The sequence below is a fragment of the Pelecanus crispus genome, chromosome 5, assembly GCF_030463565.1.
Source record: "Pelecanus crispus isolate bPelCri1 chromosome 5, bPelCri1.pri, whole genome shotgun sequence".
In the NCBI taxonomy this organism is placed as follows: Eukaryota; Metazoa; Chordata; class Aves; order Pelecaniformes; family Pelecanidae; genus Pelecanus; species Pelecanus crispus.
This window is the reverse complement of record NC_134647.1, coordinates 11,984,681-12,002,133: the sequence shown is the minus strand read 5'-3', so window position 1 is coordinate 12,002,133 and position 17,453 is coordinate 11,984,681. Positions and strand designations below refer to the sequence as shown.

The 17,453-nt window shown below is 49.8% G+C and overlaps 1 protein-coding gene across 1 annotated transcript in view; it reads right to left on the bottom strand.

Annotated features, from left to right (window-relative positions):
- Positions 1 to 17,453, bottom strand: part of MUC13 (mucin 13, cell surface associated) — a 34,606-nt gene that overhangs the window by 11,267 nt on the left and 5,886 nt on the right. The window contains exons 5-12 of the mRNA XM_075710380.1: positions 9,954 to 10,016; positions 8,740 to 8,802; positions 7,526 to 7,588; positions 6,312 to 6,374; positions 5,098 to 5,160; positions 3,348 to 3,383; positions 2,561 to 2,683; positions 1,516 to 1,622 (exon numbers count right to left, since the gene is read on the bottom strand). Of these exons, the coding sequence (XP_075566495.1) occupies positions 1,516 to 1,622; positions 2,561 to 2,683; positions 3,348 to 3,383; positions 5,098 to 5,160; positions 6,312 to 6,374; positions 7,526 to 7,588; positions 8,740 to 8,802; positions 9,954 to 10,016 (581 nt within the window). The remainder of the gene's footprint in view (positions 1 to 1,515; positions 1,623 to 2,560; positions 2,684 to 3,347; positions 3,384 to 5,097; positions 5,161 to 6,311; positions 6,375 to 7,525; positions 7,589 to 8,739; positions 8,803 to 9,953; positions 10,017 to 17,453) is intronic.

The window sequence follows — 17,453 nt, the reverse complement described above, 5'->3', positions numbered from 1 at the left end:
ATCCAGAACATGCTATTATAGGCACAAATAAAGCAAGCTGATCTGTCACATCCACTGTGCAAGGTATTGCAGAAGAGGAGCGGTGGTGTGGTGCTGTAAAACAGGGAATACAGGAGAGCAGTGGAGGGGTAGAGAGACACGAGTTGAATTAATGTCGGGCAGTGCATTAGGGTTGACTGGCTGGACAGCTACAGCTATTCCCTTGCAGACTCATCGCTTAGGCATCTCCGCGGTACCAACCTACGTACAAGTAGAGGAAAGAGAGAGAAGTAGGCATCCTTACAGATGGCATGTGTCCCTAAGGTGCAGTGAAGTGGGATCGTCAGGGGCTGATCTTGTGGGGAGAAGCACAGCTCTGATGAAAGCACTGGGGGTTGGATGGGGTCCGTAGAAAAGTCACTGCTCTCCCTCATCCCATGCGAAGCAGGGAACAACTGGTGGAGGCAGCTGCCTCCAACTGCCACACAAGCAGCGGGCACCATTAGAAAAGGATAAGATGTCTAAGTCTTATGAAATGAAAGATAAACTACCCTTCCTTGTAATAAAATAAAAATTATTTTCTATGCTATTTTCACTTTGGCGTACTATTACATATTTATTCTAGTGCTGCATATCATGCACTTCTGTAGCCATGTTATGAAAAAATGTTGGACAAAAGAATTGAGGAAAATATTTTTTAACATTCTGGAGGGACAATTTTTGGTTACTTTCCGATAAAACATTCATAGGAAGCAATATAATAACATGAAGAATTTGATAACAAGTTTTCATTAATTCTGATTAATATTTGGTGAATATTTTTTGATCAGCTGTCTCGTAGAGTTGCATACCTCTTCTTCCTTCCAGAAAGTGACATAAACAAATCCACTTGCTTCAAAATAGCAGTATAAATTAAACCATTCAACTTATTTCTCCAGGAAATCCATTACAAGATTTTATGTATAATCCTAGAATGCTCAAAATGTGTAATATCCATTCCACTAATAGCATTAAAATACTAATACTGGTATGCTTATGGAAGAGGCTTATTATTTAGGTATTTAGACACAGCCAGAAAGCCATTCTGAAAAGTTTGTGCTGTGTGCACATGATAGCTTTCTTTAAAAAAAAAAAAAAGTTCATTTTTGCTCATACCGCTGAGCATTACTGAATGCTCAGCAAACAGCGGCGATCAGAAAATAAATGGATAGGAAAACTCACTCAGCTCCACGGTTTCTGGAAAGGGAATGGTGAAAGATACAGAGCAATTTCTGTGATAACTTCCCTGAATAGAAGTGGCACTAAAAATGCAGATATTACTTATTTCATCCCTTCGCTTCAGCAAGAGCCATGCACGTACTCATCTGAGGGCAAAATTTAAGTCTAAACTAGTGTGAAGTGTTCTTTGAAAGAAGTAGATTTCTCAAGTGAAACCAGCCTAGGCTCCACATGAAAGGCAGCATGTATACCCTCTGTCTGCATGACATTCAGGAAAGCATTAAATATACACAAAACATTTAAAAAATTGTCACTTACAAACTTTGTTACATTTTGGAACAACTTTTCATACGGCACAGAATTTACAGTTTGAACACTATCAGTGTATGATTCCTTCACCGTAATGACCCCTGGGAATATTTTCCCTGGAATGAGAACAGAGAACATTAATTAATTAGAAAGTATTCAAGTCAGTCAGGTATCACCTTAGAGTCCTCCAGCCTTCAGAGATGGGGAAATACAATGCAGAAATCAATCAGTGCTATTTTTCATATACTGGAGGAATCAGGAGGGGACAAATGTTTACTCAATCAATTCAGCCACAATGGGGGACATAGTCTAGCTACCCGGGAAGCAGGCAGGATACTGGGCTCAACCAAACTGGCCAGACCATGAAACTGAATAACATTAAAGTGTAAGCATGGCCTGAAGCTACCAAAAGACTCCATCTGACGTGTTACAGCATTTAGTGAGAAAATACCTATATTAAGGACTTCAAATCTGCAGTTGCAGCCACTAAGCAGCTAATGTGGTTCACCATACCTGAGGAAGTGATTCAGTATCTACCTGCTTCTTTCAGCTCACAAGTAAATTTGAGAATTCTGCCTGCTGGCACTTACATAAGAAGCCCCATTTGCTCACACACTTCACTGTTAGCAGCATCTCAGAGACGCGCTTCAACAGGACTGTGATGAGTGTTTAGCAACAGGGAAAATCAAGCCAGTTGTTCAGAGGTCTTCATGGGTTTGGGCCTTTTTAAATCCTGGCCATTAATATTGACATCAGGCTTACACTTGCATTTTTGCCTGCTTTTCACTCACTTTAATCTCCAGCACCCCTGACAGAGAACTCACCTTTTTTCCTAGCACATTAACCCCTTTGGCTGTTACTGTTTTGTGAGATAACAGTCTAGGTCATTGTAGCAGTGGCTGTCTGCAAAGCAAGGCATTGTTCAGCAGTCACTTTCCCAGACTTGATTATGTTTTCAGTTATAACATGAGAACAAGGGATATGGGAAGAAAAATCCACCTGAGCAGTAATCTGTGAGGTACCTAAATATATAGATGGCCCTTCTGCAACTCACCTTTGTGACAATCCTTGTTGTCGTAGTAGAATCCATATTGGCACAGGCAGATAGAAGTGCTATGTAAAGCAACACATTTAGCCAAATTTGTTCCACAAGTGTCTGAGTTGCAAAAGTCCCCTGCTACAAAGATGAAAGATAATTGACATCAGGGTTTCTATGAAATTGCAGTAGCCAGTTCATATATAAAGTAGTTTATATATTAAATAGTTCACATATACTTCTACTAAAGGAAACTAGCAGGTATGTTTTATAGAGTATAGATGCAATTAAAGAGCACATGGCTATCTCTTGCTTGCTTAATGTCTGTATAGTAACTGTTTTCCCTACACAACCCAGCAGGATATCACAGTGAGGACACAGAGCAAGGCTGAAATTCATTATCTGTCATACTGAGCATTCACAATCTAACTATACTTAATACAACTAAAACCAAAACCAACAAAAAAAGTATATTGAGGGTTGCCAAAATCAGTGACTAAATTAGAAAAAGGCAGACTACAATAGGCTGTGCATCTTTAATACTGCACTGCTATGTACTTGCCTTATTATAATACAGTGTCATGGTAGGGTCCTTTATTGCAGACACATTAGTAAAATGAAGGCTCCCAAGTTAATCATCATAGTGTACATACCTCAGTAGATATCAGAGTATGCTGTTAAAGAATTTGTTGCAGGGCTTACAGCTGTCACCATAATATGACTAACTGTATTAACTGGCCACTATACCATACTTCTACAACAGCAAAACCTCGTGGATTTGTGCTGACTGCTGCCTTCTACTTACTTGTTGGACTTGTTGAAGATGATGTTGTGTTCATTCCTGGAAAAGGGAAAACAATTTTTCAGCGCTGTTAGTACCTTGGTTATGCTGAGGCCATCAAAGGCAGCATGATATGATGCCTCAAACCCTTTGCCATTCCTGCTTCTACCTTGCCCTGTACTCTAGCCAGTGCCTTGCCCTTGTTTCCTGCATCCTGTTGCTCAGTGTGGTTTACCCTGCATGCCTGCCTGTGATATCTCTTCTCTGGCAACCTCTCTCTCCACTTAATTTGCTCTCTCCCTGCAAATTTTCTCTGTCCAAAAGCTCTGCAGGCTCCTCACATCTCCTCCTCTCCCCCAATGCCGAGCTTGTCATTGCTACCCCAAGGCCAGGGCAAGGTTCTTGTTTCTGCCCTCATAGCATCTTCAGTGTATCTGGAGCATCTTGTGGCTTATGCCTCTATCCCAACCCAGGTCCTCTTCAACTCCAACATGTTTAAACACCTGGAAGACTAATAGCGCTACAGGAAAACTTCCAGCTAATCCTTCCTTGAAAATCATCCTGTGAGCGGCTAGCCTGGAAACATGCAGCACCATAAGAAGGAGAAGACTCTTAGAAAGATGTGATAGCAAATCCACCAGAACAAAGAAATTTAGGGAGCAATAGGACATCAGAATAATCTCAACTATCTCCTAAATTTAATTTTTATAGGGTACACTCTTTGCCTAAAATGGTCACAGTTATACTTTCTCTGAGTAATTATATATTCTGTAAGGATTTTAAAGTATGTATTTAAAATCCATACATAATTTATTAATTTCTAAGTAATTAAAAGTTATATTTCAATATATATTATATATAGGATGGTAATTACAGTTCTGCTCCAAGTCACCAAATTCTGCTTTTCACCCTGCCTGGTTTCTTTCACTTAATTCCATAGGTACGTTCTCACAGATGAGGTAGAGATTTTCTGTGCAAGGGGGAAAAATACAGTAACTCTCTTTCATGCCCCCACAGCGGAAAGGAAAACACTTAATGAAGTTTAATTGGCTAGACAGCTCTTCTCCAGATATTGCGTTTCCAGAATTCCTGCTGAAGCCAAATTCACCCTCTAGAGGAAAAGACCCCAAGTAGAAAGCAACAAAGTCTGTGAAAATATCCCAAATGCTTTGCCATTGCAGCAAAAGCCATCAGGGAAGAGTGGAGGGATCACAGAGCATTGACTAGGGGCTCTTTGCCTCACCTGGAATGTCCCACTGGGATGGGGGCTTGGCAGGGCATGGAGGATTCCTGGCAACAGACCCTGGCACTCAGCCCCATGCAGGTGTGTGCCCTGGCTCCCTCCCTGCCCGTGTTCCAACGAGCCACAGGAACAGCTCTCTGCACAGCCCAGTCATGGGATTACCCCCCTCAGGGTGGCCCCAGAAGGAGCTTCAACCCACTGGGATGGGGCTCCCCATCACCCTGCTGGGATAGGGCTTGCAGAGGCATGGAGCGTTCCTGTCAAAGGCACCAAGCAGGAGGGGACAGGGTTGCTGAAACATCCACCAACATTTTCCCCTTACAGCAAAGACCTGCATGGCCAAAGAAGTAATGCAGGAGAGAAGACGTAGATCTCACGTGGGATTCTGCGACTAAACCAGGAAAGGAACTTGGGGAAACACAAGGAGGGGAACACATCCCTCCCTGCGTGTGGGGGCTGCAGAGCTCCCTGGGAATGAGCTACTCCAATCTGTCCTCACAAGGGGCTGCCTGAGGCACCTTTCCTCCTTACCTGTAGTTGTATCTGTTGGGGCCGTTGTGGCCTGTGGGTGTTCAGTTATTGCTGTGTCATTTCCTGATGAAGGGAAAAGAAGAGAGATGAGAGCAGTGCTTCGTGTTGTGTGGAGGCAAAGTCCTGGGGAACTCTGTGAGAGCAGGAAAACCTCTGGGCAGGTAAGTGGGGGACCTGCGTGGGGCTGAGCAGCCACAGCCCTGGGCAGCCTGGCCCTGCCTTTGGGCTCTCCCTGGCCACGATGCCTCTGCAGTCTGACATGTCCATGGCCTGTTCTCCCCCAGGTCCCAGGGCTTGAGCACATGCCCCACACGGGCAGTGTATTGTTCCCAGCTCAGCTACATTTGCTGGCCACAGCCAGCTCAGCCACCGGCACACACGTTCCTCCCTGCGGGAAAGCTCCCTGCGCCTGCCCAAGGCAGCAGCACACGGCCAGCACCGGCTGCCAGAGCAGGTCGAGGGGTGACATCCGCCTGCACACAGCCTGCACACCCTACGCTCCCCCATGGTGGCCTTCTCCTCAGCATCATGCGGGAGAAAGCCTGAGGCAGCCAGTCTTTCCAGGTGGTGGGCAGGCGTGATGGCAACATGGTTTGCGGGCAGGAAGGATGTGCTCATCCAAGCCCACGATGGAGGAAGAGCTGAGGGGGTGGCTTACCCTCCTCAGGGTGACCCCAGAAGGAGCTGTGACCCACCTGGATGTGGCTCCCCAGCATCCCACTGGGACAGGGCTTGCAGGGGCATGCAGGATACCCGCCAGCGTCCGCTCCCCGGAATCCCGGCCATGGCCCATGGCACTCAGCCTCATGCTGGTGTGTGCCCTGGCTCCCTCCCTGCCTGTGCTCCAAGAAGCCACAGGAACAACTCCCTGCACAGCCCTGACACCGGCTTGCCCTGGGCACCATGTCTGCAGGCATCCGTACACACCCGGGACTGGCGCAGGAGGAAAAGGAACCAAGCAGGAAAAGAGCAGCCTCTTCAAATCTTCCCCAACACTTTCCCCTTGCAGCAAAGGCCAGCAGAGAAAGAGGGAAGAGTGGAGAGGATTCACAGCCTTCGCATGGGGACCTTTGTCTCCTCTGGAAGAGGAACTTGGGAAAACACAAGGAGGGGAACACATCCTTCCCTGCGTGTGGGGGCTGCAGAGCTCCCTGGGTATGAGCTACTCCAATCTGTCCTCACAAGGGGCTGCCTGAGGCACCTTTCCTCCTTACCTGTAGTTGTATCTGTTGGGGCCGTTGTGGCCTGTGGGTGTTCAGTTATTGCTGCGTCATTTCCTGATGAAGGGAAAAGAAGAGAGATGAGAGCAGTGCTTCGTGTTGTGTGGAGGCAAAGTCCTGGGGAACTCTGTGAGAGCAGGAAAACCTCTGGGCAGGTAAGGGGGGGACCTGCGTGGGGCTGAGCAGCCACAGCCCTGGGCAGCCTGGCCCTGCCTTTGGGCTCCCCCTGGCCACGATGCCTCTGCAGTCTGACATGTCCATGGCCTGTTCTCCCCCAGGTCCCAGGGCTTGAGCACGTGCCCCACACGGGCAGTGTATTGTTCCCAGCTCAGCTGCATTTGCTGGCCACAGCCAGCTCAGCCACCGGCACACACGTTCCTCCCTGCGGGAAAGCTCCCTGCGCCTGCCCAAGGCAGAGGCACACGGCCAGCACCGGCTGCCAGAGCAGGTCGAGGGGTGACATCCGCCTGCACACAGCCTGCACACCCTACGCTCCCCCATGGTGGCCTTCTCCTCAGCATCATGCGGGAGAAAGCCTGAGGCAGCCAGTCTTTCCAGGTGGTGGGCAGGCGTGATGGCAACATGGTTTGCGGGCAGGAAGGATGTGCTCATCCAAGCCCACGATGGAGGAAGAGCTGAGGGGGTGGCTTACCCTCCTCAGGGTGACCCCAGAAGGAGCTGTGACCCACCTGGATGTGGCTCCCCAGCATCCCTCTGGGACAGGGCTTGCAGGGGCATGCAGGATACCCGCCAGCGTCCGCTCCCCGGAATCCCGGCCATGGCCCGTGGCACTCAGCCTCATGCTGGTGTGTGCCCTGGCTCCCTCCCTGCCTGTGCTCCAAGAAGCCACAGGAACAACTCCCTGCACAGCCCTGACACCGGCTTGCCCTGGGCACTGGGTCTGCAGGCATCCGCACACACCCGGGACTGGCGCAGGAGGAAAAGGAACCAAGCAGGAAAAGAGCAGCCTCTTCAAATCTTCCCCAACACTTTCCCCTTGCAGCAAAGGCCAGCAGAAAAAGAGGGAAGAGTGGAGAGGATTCACAGCCTTCGCCTGGGGACCTTTGTCTCCTCTGGAAGAGGAACTTGGGGAAACACAAGGAGGGGAACACATCCCTCCCTGCGTGTGGGGGCTGCAGAGCTCCCTGGGAATGAGCTACTCCAATCTGTCCTCATAAGGGGCTGCCTGAGGCATCTTTCCTCCTTACCTGTAGTTGTATCTGTTGGGGCCGTTGTGGCCTGTGGGTGTTCAGTTATTGCTGCGTCATTTCCTGATGAAGGGAAAAGAAGAGAGATGAGAGCAGTGCTTCGTGTTGTGTGGAGGCAAAGTCCTGGGGAACTCTGTGAGAGCAGGAAAACCTCTGGGCAGGTAAGTGGGGGACCTGCGTGGGGCTGAGCAGCCACAGCCCTGGGCAGCCTGGCCCTGCCTTTGGGCTCCCCCTGGCCACGATGCCTCTGCAGTCTGACATGTCCATGGCCTGTTCTCCCCCAGGTCCCAGGGCTTGAGCACGTGCCCCACACGGGCAGTGTATTGTTCCCAGCTCAGCTGCATTTGCTGGCCACAGCCAGCTCAGCCACCGGCACACACGTTCCTCCCTGCGGGAAAGCTCCCTGCGCCTGCCCAAGGCAGCAGCACACGGCCAGCACCGGCTGCCAGAGCAGGTCGAGGGGTGACATCCGCCTGCACACAGCCTGCACACCCTACGCTCCCCCATGGTGGCCTTCTCCTCAGCATCATGCGGGAGAAAGCCTGAGGCAGCCAGTCTTTCCAGGTGGTGGGCAGGCGTGATGGCAACATGGTTTGCGGGCAGGAAGGATGTGCTCATCCAAGCCCACGATGGAGGAAGAGCTGAGGGGGTGGCTTACCCTCCTCAGGGTGACCCCAGAAGGAGCTGTGACCCACCTGGATGTGGCTCCCCAGCATCCCACTGGGACAGGGCTTGCAGGGGCATGCAGGATACCCGCCAGCGTCCGCTCCCCGGAATCCCGGCCATGGCCCGTGGCACTCAGCCTCATGCTGGTGTGTGCCCTGGCTCCCTCCCTGCCTGTGCTCCAAGAAGCCACAGGAACAACTCCCTGCACAGCCCTGACACCGACTTGCCCTGGGCACCGGGTCTGCAGGCATCCGCACACACCCGGGACTGGCGCAGGAGGAAAAGGAACCAAGCAGGAAAAGAGCAGCCTCTTCAAATCTTCCCCAACACTTTCCCCTTGCAGCAAAGGCCAGCAGAAAAAGAGGGAAGAGTGGAGAGGATTCACAGCCTTCGCCTGGGGACCTTTGTCTCCTCTGGAACAGGAACTTGGGGAAACACAAGGAGGGGAACACTTCCCTCCCTGCGTGTGGGGGCTGCAGAGCTCCCTGGGAATGAGCTACTCCAATCTGTCCTCATAAGGGGCTGCCTGAGGCACCTTTCCTCCTTACCTGTAGTTGTATCTGTTGGGGCCATTGTGGCCTGTGGGTGTTCAGCTATTGCTGCATCATTTCCTGATGAAGGGAAAAGAAGAGAGATGAGAGCAGTGCTTCGTGTTGTGTGGAGGCAAAGTCCTGGGGAACTCTGTGAGAGCAGGAAAACCTCTGGGCAGGTAAGTGGGGGACCTGCGTGGGGCTGAGCAGCCACAGCCCTGGGCAGCCTGGCCCTGCCTTTGGGCTCCCCCTGGCCACGATGCCTCTGCAGTCTGACATGTCCATGGCCTGTTCTCCCCCAGGTCCCAGGGCTTGAGCACGTGCCCCACACGGGCAGTGTATTGTTTCCAGCTCAGCTGCATTTGCTGGCCACAGCCAGCTCAGCCACCGGCACACACGTTCCTCCCTGCGGGAAAGCTCCCTGCGCCTGCCCAAGGCAGCAGCACACGGCCAGCACCGGCTGCCAGAGCAGGTCGAGGGGTGACATCAGCCTGCACACAGCCTGCACACCCTACGCTCCCCCATGGTGGCCTTCTCCTCAGCATCATGCGGGAGAAAGCCTGAGGCAGCCAGTCTTTCCAGGTGGTGGGCAGGCGTGATGGCAACATGGTTTGCGGGCAGGAAGGATGTGCTCATCCAAGCCCACGATGGAGGAAGAGCTGAGGGGGTGGCTTACCCTCCTCAGGGTGACCCCAGAAGGAGCTGTGACCCACCTGGATGTGGCTCCCCAGCATCCCACTGGGACAGGGCTTGCAGGGGCATGCAGGATACCCGCCAGCGTCCGCTCCCCGGAATCCCGGCCATGGCCCGTGGCACTCAGCCTCATGCTGGTGTGTGCCCTGGCTCCCTCCCTGCCTGTGCTCCAAGAAGCCACAGGAACAACTCCCTGCACAGCCCTGACACCGACTTGCCCTGGGCACTGGGTCTGCAGGCATCCGCACACACCCGGGACTGGCGCAGGAGGAAAAGGAACCAAGCAGGAAAAGAGCAGCCTCTTCAAATCTTCCCCAACACTTTCCCCTTGCAGCAAAGGCCAGCAGAAAAAGAGGGAAGAGTGGAGAGGATTCACAGCCTTCGCCTGGGGACCTTTGTCTCCTCTGGAAGAGGAACTTGGGGAAACACAAGGAGGGGAACACATCCCTCCCTGCGTGTGGGGGCTGCAGAGCTCCCTGGGAATGAGCTACTCCAATCTGTCCTCACAAGGGGCTGCCTGAGGTCTTTTTGCTCCTTACCTGTAGTTGTTTGGGTTGAGGTCATTGCAACTTCTGTGGCAATAGATGTTGCTGCGTCATTTCCTGATGAAGGGAAAAGAAGAGAGATAAGAGCAGTGCTTCGTGTTGTGTGGAGGCAAAGTCCTGGGGAACTCTGTGAGAGCAGGAAAACCTCTGGGCAGGTAAGTGGGGGACCTGCGTGGGGCTGAGCAGCCACAGCCCTGGGCAGCCTGGCCCTGCCTTTGGGCTTTCTCCGACACCGATGCCTAATTGTGTCATGTTTTCCTTCGTAGCCCTGCTCCCACACCCTGGCATTTGTCTCCTTCCCACCAATAGCAGTTTTTGTACTCCTCGTGCCTTCCTCCTCTAGGCGATTGTGGCATGCTTAGCTGCTGTCACACGCGTGTCTCCCTGCAGGAAAGCTGCCTCCTCTTTCCCAAGGCAGCCCCACACAGCCAGTTCTGGCTGCCAGAGCAGGGTCAAGGACACCCCATTAGGTTGAGCATATGCTCCTGCCTGAGAGCTAGTAGGTCTCTGGTCTGACCTAATGCCAGCATTGCCACCTTCTCTTGCTATGTCAGTTTGTTTTCTCATCCCTTAAAGAAGCAGTGGTTTTTCTACCATCATGCATCTCCAGTAGTTGCACAGTTTTTAATTAGATTTACATGACATTGCACTCCACAGTTAATACGTTCACAGTGACTCTTCAGATTCTGCTCTAGATCTCAGCTAAATCCACAAAAAACACATGTGCTGCAAGATATACGTATATAGATATTTTGCAACCATGGAAGATGCTGTCAGGAGAAGCATCATTAAAACTCTATATGAACTCTTTCTGAGCAGAGGTGGAGGAATGACTGGCTTTGTTAACACCTTCTCCTATGCTGTAACAAATTCAAGTGGACAGTGAAAGTATAGTATCTTTATTCAAAGAATGTATATTATGCTAAATTATCATCAGTGGTATCAAGACCCTCTTTCCAGGACTACACTTCCATGCAGTTATGACAGTATACATCTTTTTTTTTGTCACTTTTTTCCTTCCTTATTATAGTTCTTTCTGAATAAAGAGAAACGTGGCTGATAACAGACAATAGTTGAAGAAAATTTTCCTCACGTTTTGGCTTCAGCATTACCTGTTGCTCTGTTTACTCTTCTGAAGCATTTTACCTATTTATTTTTATGATGTTTATATTTAAACTGTGTCACTCTTAACTCTTGATATAAGGAATGTTTTGGGGTTTGTTTTTTTTTTTTTAATAGAAGGGGAGCAAATAACAAAACAGCCTTGCTGATAAATGTGTGATACTGACAAATGGCCACTTTGGATCATATGATCTAACTTTATTATTTAATCTGAATTAGTTAATATATGAGTTAGGAATAAATATATTTACTCTGAGTTACTGCTGCTGCAATCATAATTTAATCTAAATCATTAACAGAATGCAGCTGGAAGACTAATGTATTTGTGGCTAAAATCCTTGGCACTAACACACTCTTATAGCTGGTATATTAAAAAAATATATTGCAAATCTCAACAGACACTTGAAAAATAGACCCCACTTTTCAAGAGCTTTGTAGGGCTTTGAAAATCCAAAGTGAGGAAAATTTTACAAAAATAAACATTTTTCTTCTGCTCAATAAATCAGATGTATAAAAGGCATATCAAAAAGACAACACCTGAAATAATCCATTAGTCTCCTCCAGGTGAAGAGGAAACGAGCAATTGTGCCAGTTTTCTGCCAAGGCTTCTGTCTCCACTGGTCATTGAGTCCTATAGGCAGCATTATTTGTTCCCATCAATGTGAAGAAATTTTTCCTATAACCATGATAATATGAATCTAGAATCATAGAATCATAGAATGGTTTAGGTTGGAAAAGACCTTTAAGATCATCAAGTCCAACCGTTAACCTAACACTACCAAGTCCACCACTAAACCACATCCCTAAGTGCCACATCTACATGCCTTTTAAATACCTCCAGGGATGGTGACTCCACCACTTCCCTGGGCAGCCTGTTCCAATGCTTGACAACCCTTTTGGTGAAGAAATTTTTCCTAATACCCAATCTAAACCTCCCCTGGTGCAACTTGAGACTGTTTCCTCTTGTCCTGTCACTTGTTATCCATGTTGGCCACAGGCCATGGAGTATTATAATCATAGAATCATTTAGGTTGGAAAGGACCTTTAAGATCATCGAGTCCAACCATAAACCTAACACTGCCAAATCCACCACTAAACCATGTCCCTAAGTGCCACATCTGCACGTCTTTTAAATAACCCTTTTAAATGGGGACTCCGCCACTTCCTTGGGCAGCCTGTTCCAATGTTTGATAACCCCTTCAGTGAAGAAATTTTTCCTAATATCCACTCTGCACTGCCCCTGGTACAACATGAGGCCATTTCCTCTCATCCCATCACTAACTACGTGGGAGAAGAGACCAACATCCACCTCGCTACAACCTCCTTTCAGGTAGCTGTAGAGAGCGATAAGGTCTCCCCTCAGCCTCCTCTTCTCTAGGCTAAACAACCCCAGTTCCCTCAGCCGCTCCTCATAAGGCCTGTGCTCCAGACCATTCACCAGCTTCGTTGCCCTTCTCTGGACACACTCCAGCACCTCAATGTCTTTCTTGTATTGAGGGGCCCAAAACTGGACACAGTATTCCAGGTGCGGCCTCACCAGCGCCGAGTACAGGGGGACAATCACTTCCCTGCTGGCCACACTATTCTGATACAGGTTTATACTGCCTTCTTAAAATGGATGTTGGGGCAGTACCCTCTTACAGAGCTAGTCCTTAGTCTACAACAACTGTTAGCCTTGTAGAGGCTCTGGCTAACAGTTGTCCGGGAGTAGCCTTTGGACTTGGGAAGAATCATGTCCGTGGTGACAGCAGAGCACACGAGCTGCAGGTGAACCTTGCTGATGGGTTTGTCCAAGGTAACCTGAGCAAAGGTGGCAATTTTATGGCTCTGTCTGCCTAGACCCAACCTTCTGTGTAAGAAATCAGGATGTATTAAAAGACTTTGGTGTTTACTACAGAGATAAAGAAATGCGTGTTACAACCGAGGTTATAGAATAACAGAGACATCTGGCTTCCAAGCAGGGCAGGGCATTTGCCAGTGCTATTTGAACAGACACAGCCTGCAAAGCTTTTACAATGTTTGGTTAGAATGAAAAAGGTTTCTGGGCAGGCCCCTCCTGATGCAAAGTCTGTTCAAGTAACTGAAAGACCCACATTGCTTTCAGTAGCTCCTGGGTCAAGATTTTTCACATCTTGCTGTTACCCACAAGCTTCCAAACAGAAAACCAAGCAACTGACAATCTTGAAGACTTCTATGCTTGTAACTTCTAGCTAAAAATTTCTCTGTACGATGTTGTAGATGTTGCTGGAAATATGTATGTTCATTCACAGTAGTCAACAGAGACCCACAACCATCTGTCACCAGTTGCAAGCTTAACAGCATCAGTGAAGGTCTTAATGTGGCTCATAGCTCTGTAACTTTATCTCCATAATAGCTGGGAGTTCCTGTCCTCTCACAGCTTCAAGTTGCCACAAAACTCTTCACATAGTTGCTTTAACTCTACTTCTGCTAATACCTTCGCTCTCATATCCGTCACTGAATATATCAGGGACAGGCAATTTTGGGCAGAGGCTCTGGCCCACAACTACCAAGTTTGTCACAATGCCAGAAAAAGTAGTAAGTGGCTTATGGAATGACACCTGCCCTTCAGCTTGAATAGACCACGGTGCAACCCTCTGCTGCCCAAGTTGGTGGTGAGGTTCCCATTAATTAATTTCAACAGGAGGGAATGAATGCTTTGTGAGCCAGCTCAGGTGGAGCCGCTTTCCAGACTCTGCTTTCCACATTGATTGTTTAAGGAGCATCTGGCCAGAAGGCCAGTGGCAGCACTTCTTTCCCTGGGTACTGGGGTGGAACAGTCGCACCTTTTGTTATAACTGTAACAGAGCTTAAATTACCTGGGTTTAGTGTGCAGGTCCTGAAAACTGCTCTTGGAATAGGCTAAATTAGGTTAATCACAAGCACCAGTGATTTTGCATTGTTCTGTGAACAACGAAAACTGTTGGCTTGCAGTGACATTTTTGGTCGTTAATTAATCAAAATCTAAAAAATCAAAATCAAAATGCTGAATTGTGTATTGCCACTGACCTCCAGCCTCTCAGCAGCCGCTGAAAGTACTAAGCAATCCATTCACTGCCACAGCATAGCTGCCCTGATAAATCCCAAACCAGAAGATAGTGTTTCTTACCTTGCAAAGGGCTCAACACCAGGCTGAGTAACACAGTGAAGAATACACGGCGTCTCATTGCCGCTTCTGTTGCTGCTGCTACTTGCTGCTAAACCTAAGAGAAAGTGCTTTTCTCTTCTGGCGTCAGCTCATTTAAGGTCCCAGCCACAGGTAGAGAGTTCAGCCCCAAGCTGACGTCATGGTGGCAACTGGCAAATGATAGATCCAAGCTGTGTTTTTCTTACTCCCCAGGCTGGGAGGAGATTTCTGGACCTGCAGTGTTCTTCTTTGAAGTCATAAATGCCTGAGACCTGTTGACACAAGGAAGTTACTCCTAAATAAACTGACATGAGAACTGACAGCACATCAGCGATCCCCTGCCAGCCCTCCATGCTGACACCCCAGTGCAAATTAAATGGAGAGTGCTGTATAATCTGTTCTTAAAGTGGAAGAAGCTATGCCATCCCAAGGCATGCTAATTATGCACTTGGAGCAGAGTACCTGGGATCCACATGATCACTTCCCTTGCAATAAATTACCAGTACAGACAAGCTGTATGCCTCAGACTCCAATTGTTCCTTCCTTAAAAGCAAAATTTTATGCCAAAGCACTTCTTACTGCTCAACAGGGTAAAAAGCAACAGACAACACCTGCATCTTTGACATCAAAGAAACAGGACTGGCCTTGGCCCTTCTGGCAGCAATTATGGCTGCTTTATTTGCCTTGCTGCCATCTTATGTGTGTTATGGGCTCACTGAAGTGGTGTGGCAAGAGAAGGGGAGCAGGCAGGACAGCCAGCAGGTGTTTGACTTTATCTGGGTGCAGCCATCCTTTCTTGAGAGGAAACATGTTTGTGCTAGGGAGACATCTGGAAGCAGGGATAGTCAGGCTGGAGCAGTGTGCCCGCAGCAGATCCAGAAATGAGAAATAGCCCAGAAGGCCATGGAGCAGGTAACACAGCTGTGATGCAGGGAAAATTGGTGGGAGACAGAGACTTTCTGACATTGCATTCCAGGAAGCATCTCAAAATTGCTTGATAGAGACCAAGATGGGAAAAAAAGTCTCTGTGGGCGGGATCTGGTTTTCCAAAACCCTCTTATTTTTAGAATCATAGACTCATAGAATGCTTTAGGTTGGAAGGGACCTTTAGAGGTCATCTAGCCCAACCCCCCTGCAGTGAGCAGGGACAGCTTTAACCAGATCAGGTTGCTCAGAGCCCCGTCCAACCTGACCTTGAATGTTTCTAAGGATGGGGCCTCCACTGCCTCTCTGGGCAACCTGTGCCAGTGCTTGACCACCCTCATTGTAAAAAATTTCTTCCTTATATCCAGTCTAAATCTATTCTTCTTTAGTTTAGTTTAGTTTAGCTGCCTCACCTGCCCAAGTTCTTTAGCTGAACAGTGTGTTTGTTCTGCTTTGTGCTGCAGTAAAACACACTGCTTGAGACCATTAGAAATCTGATTGCCCATGGCAGTTTCCAGTTCCTCCTTTTCAGGCAAAGGTGCCATTTCTCTCACTTTGAAGGTCTGGGTGACCCTGGATCCTGCCACAACTGCTGGTAAAGTCTTTCTGTGAAATAAACACAGGCTATCCTGTCATTATCAGACATGGACAAGAAGGATGAGCAACCCATCAGTGTATCCCCCACAAGGCCACCTCTAATGGCTGTGGAGCTGTTCTCCTCTGGCAGACTCCACTGCCAGCAACACTGGCAGGTTATGAACACATTTCGGAATGCGAAATAACAACTCTGTGTGTCAAACACCTCTCCTCTTCCTTCATGTGCTTTTGTTTGGTCTGCTGTTTTAAGAACAAGAAATGCAGTCTCGTGTAATAATCTCATATATTCAGAGGGTGGCTCTCCTGGTATGTAAGAGGGTGGGAGAGACCACAAGTATTACTCAGGTCATTCCTAAACTTAGGGTTGTCCTAAACTTTTAACTTGCACCAAACCAGGAAACACTGGTGGCTTACAGACAGCAAAAATGTGTGGCATGTCTCTGCCAGCACGGGGAACAAGCAGCCTTGTCCCTCTGCACCCTGCCATGCAGACCTGCTCAGGGCACTGAGCCTGAACTGTGGGGTGTTTTGTCTGCATCTTCCTTTGCCCCCCGCGGCCCCAAAGCCCCTCCAGTGCAGCCCGGTCCCCACACCTACCCCCAGTCCCCACAGTGACCCCCTGGCAGCACCTGCCTTGCCCCATGACAGCCTGGGACGGGCCCACAGCTCCTGAGGGAGCCCCGTGGTGGACACCCTGCGTGGTGACCAGGGAGGTTATGTGGGGTGGGGGGAACCCCAAGCTGTGAGGGAAGGCTGGTTTTGGGGGCTCAGTGCATCCCCCCCACACCAGGGGGTTCAGCGCCAGGCCCAGGGCCCGGTCGCAGGGGCTGCCCCCAGCCTTGCCCAAGGTGGTGGGGCTGCCCAGGGCAGCGGCAGCGCCGCGGGGGATCAGGCCAGGCTAGGGGTTCCCTCAGGAGCCAGTGCTGGGTGGGGGGCCCTGGGCTCGAGGTAGCCCACGCTCGCTGACAGGGAGCTGCGGGGCCGAGGGCCGTGGGGGACCAGGAGCAGCCAGGGCCCGTCCCACCACTGCCAGCAAGGGAGCGGGGCCGGCCTGCGAGGGGCAGCCAGCGTCAGAGCCAGCCCCGGGGAGGCCTGGGCCATGCTCAAGGTCGCTGCAGCCCCGCTCTCCCTCCGGCCGCCCCTCCAGGCCATGCTGCACCCAGCTCCTGCCCCTGCTGCTGCTGCTTGCTCCTATGCCAGTTGCCCAGCTCAGCCCATTCGGTTCCTCCAGGCCCCTCCTTAAAACTCCCCGGGGAGCTGACAGGAATAGGGAAGGGAATGCCTGGGAAGTGTTTGGCACCAGAGCACTTCCTGCTCGGGCAGCATCCGACCTCCACCCCAGGCCACAGCCACCCTCCCAGCTTCACCTCAGGGGGCACCCAAAAACTAACCCAAAAGTCTCATTAGAATAAAGCAGTCCTGAGCAGACTGTGCTATAGGCCCCCAGGGACACCCAACAACCCCAGACACCAGCCATTTGGGGAGCCACAGCATGTGCTTCAGCTGGAAATCAGTGTGCAGAGGGGGACAAACCTGGCTGTGGAGGGTGTTTGGCAGAGCTGTATACCATCAGTCCTCTGGCCACGTCCATCTGCCGTATCTAGACTCTTCAGTCATCACAAGGCATCCTGATTTTCCAGTGCTGCCTCAAGGTGCAACTAGACTGATCCAGGCCTTAAAATTTCCCCGTTGGCTGTGAAGCGAGT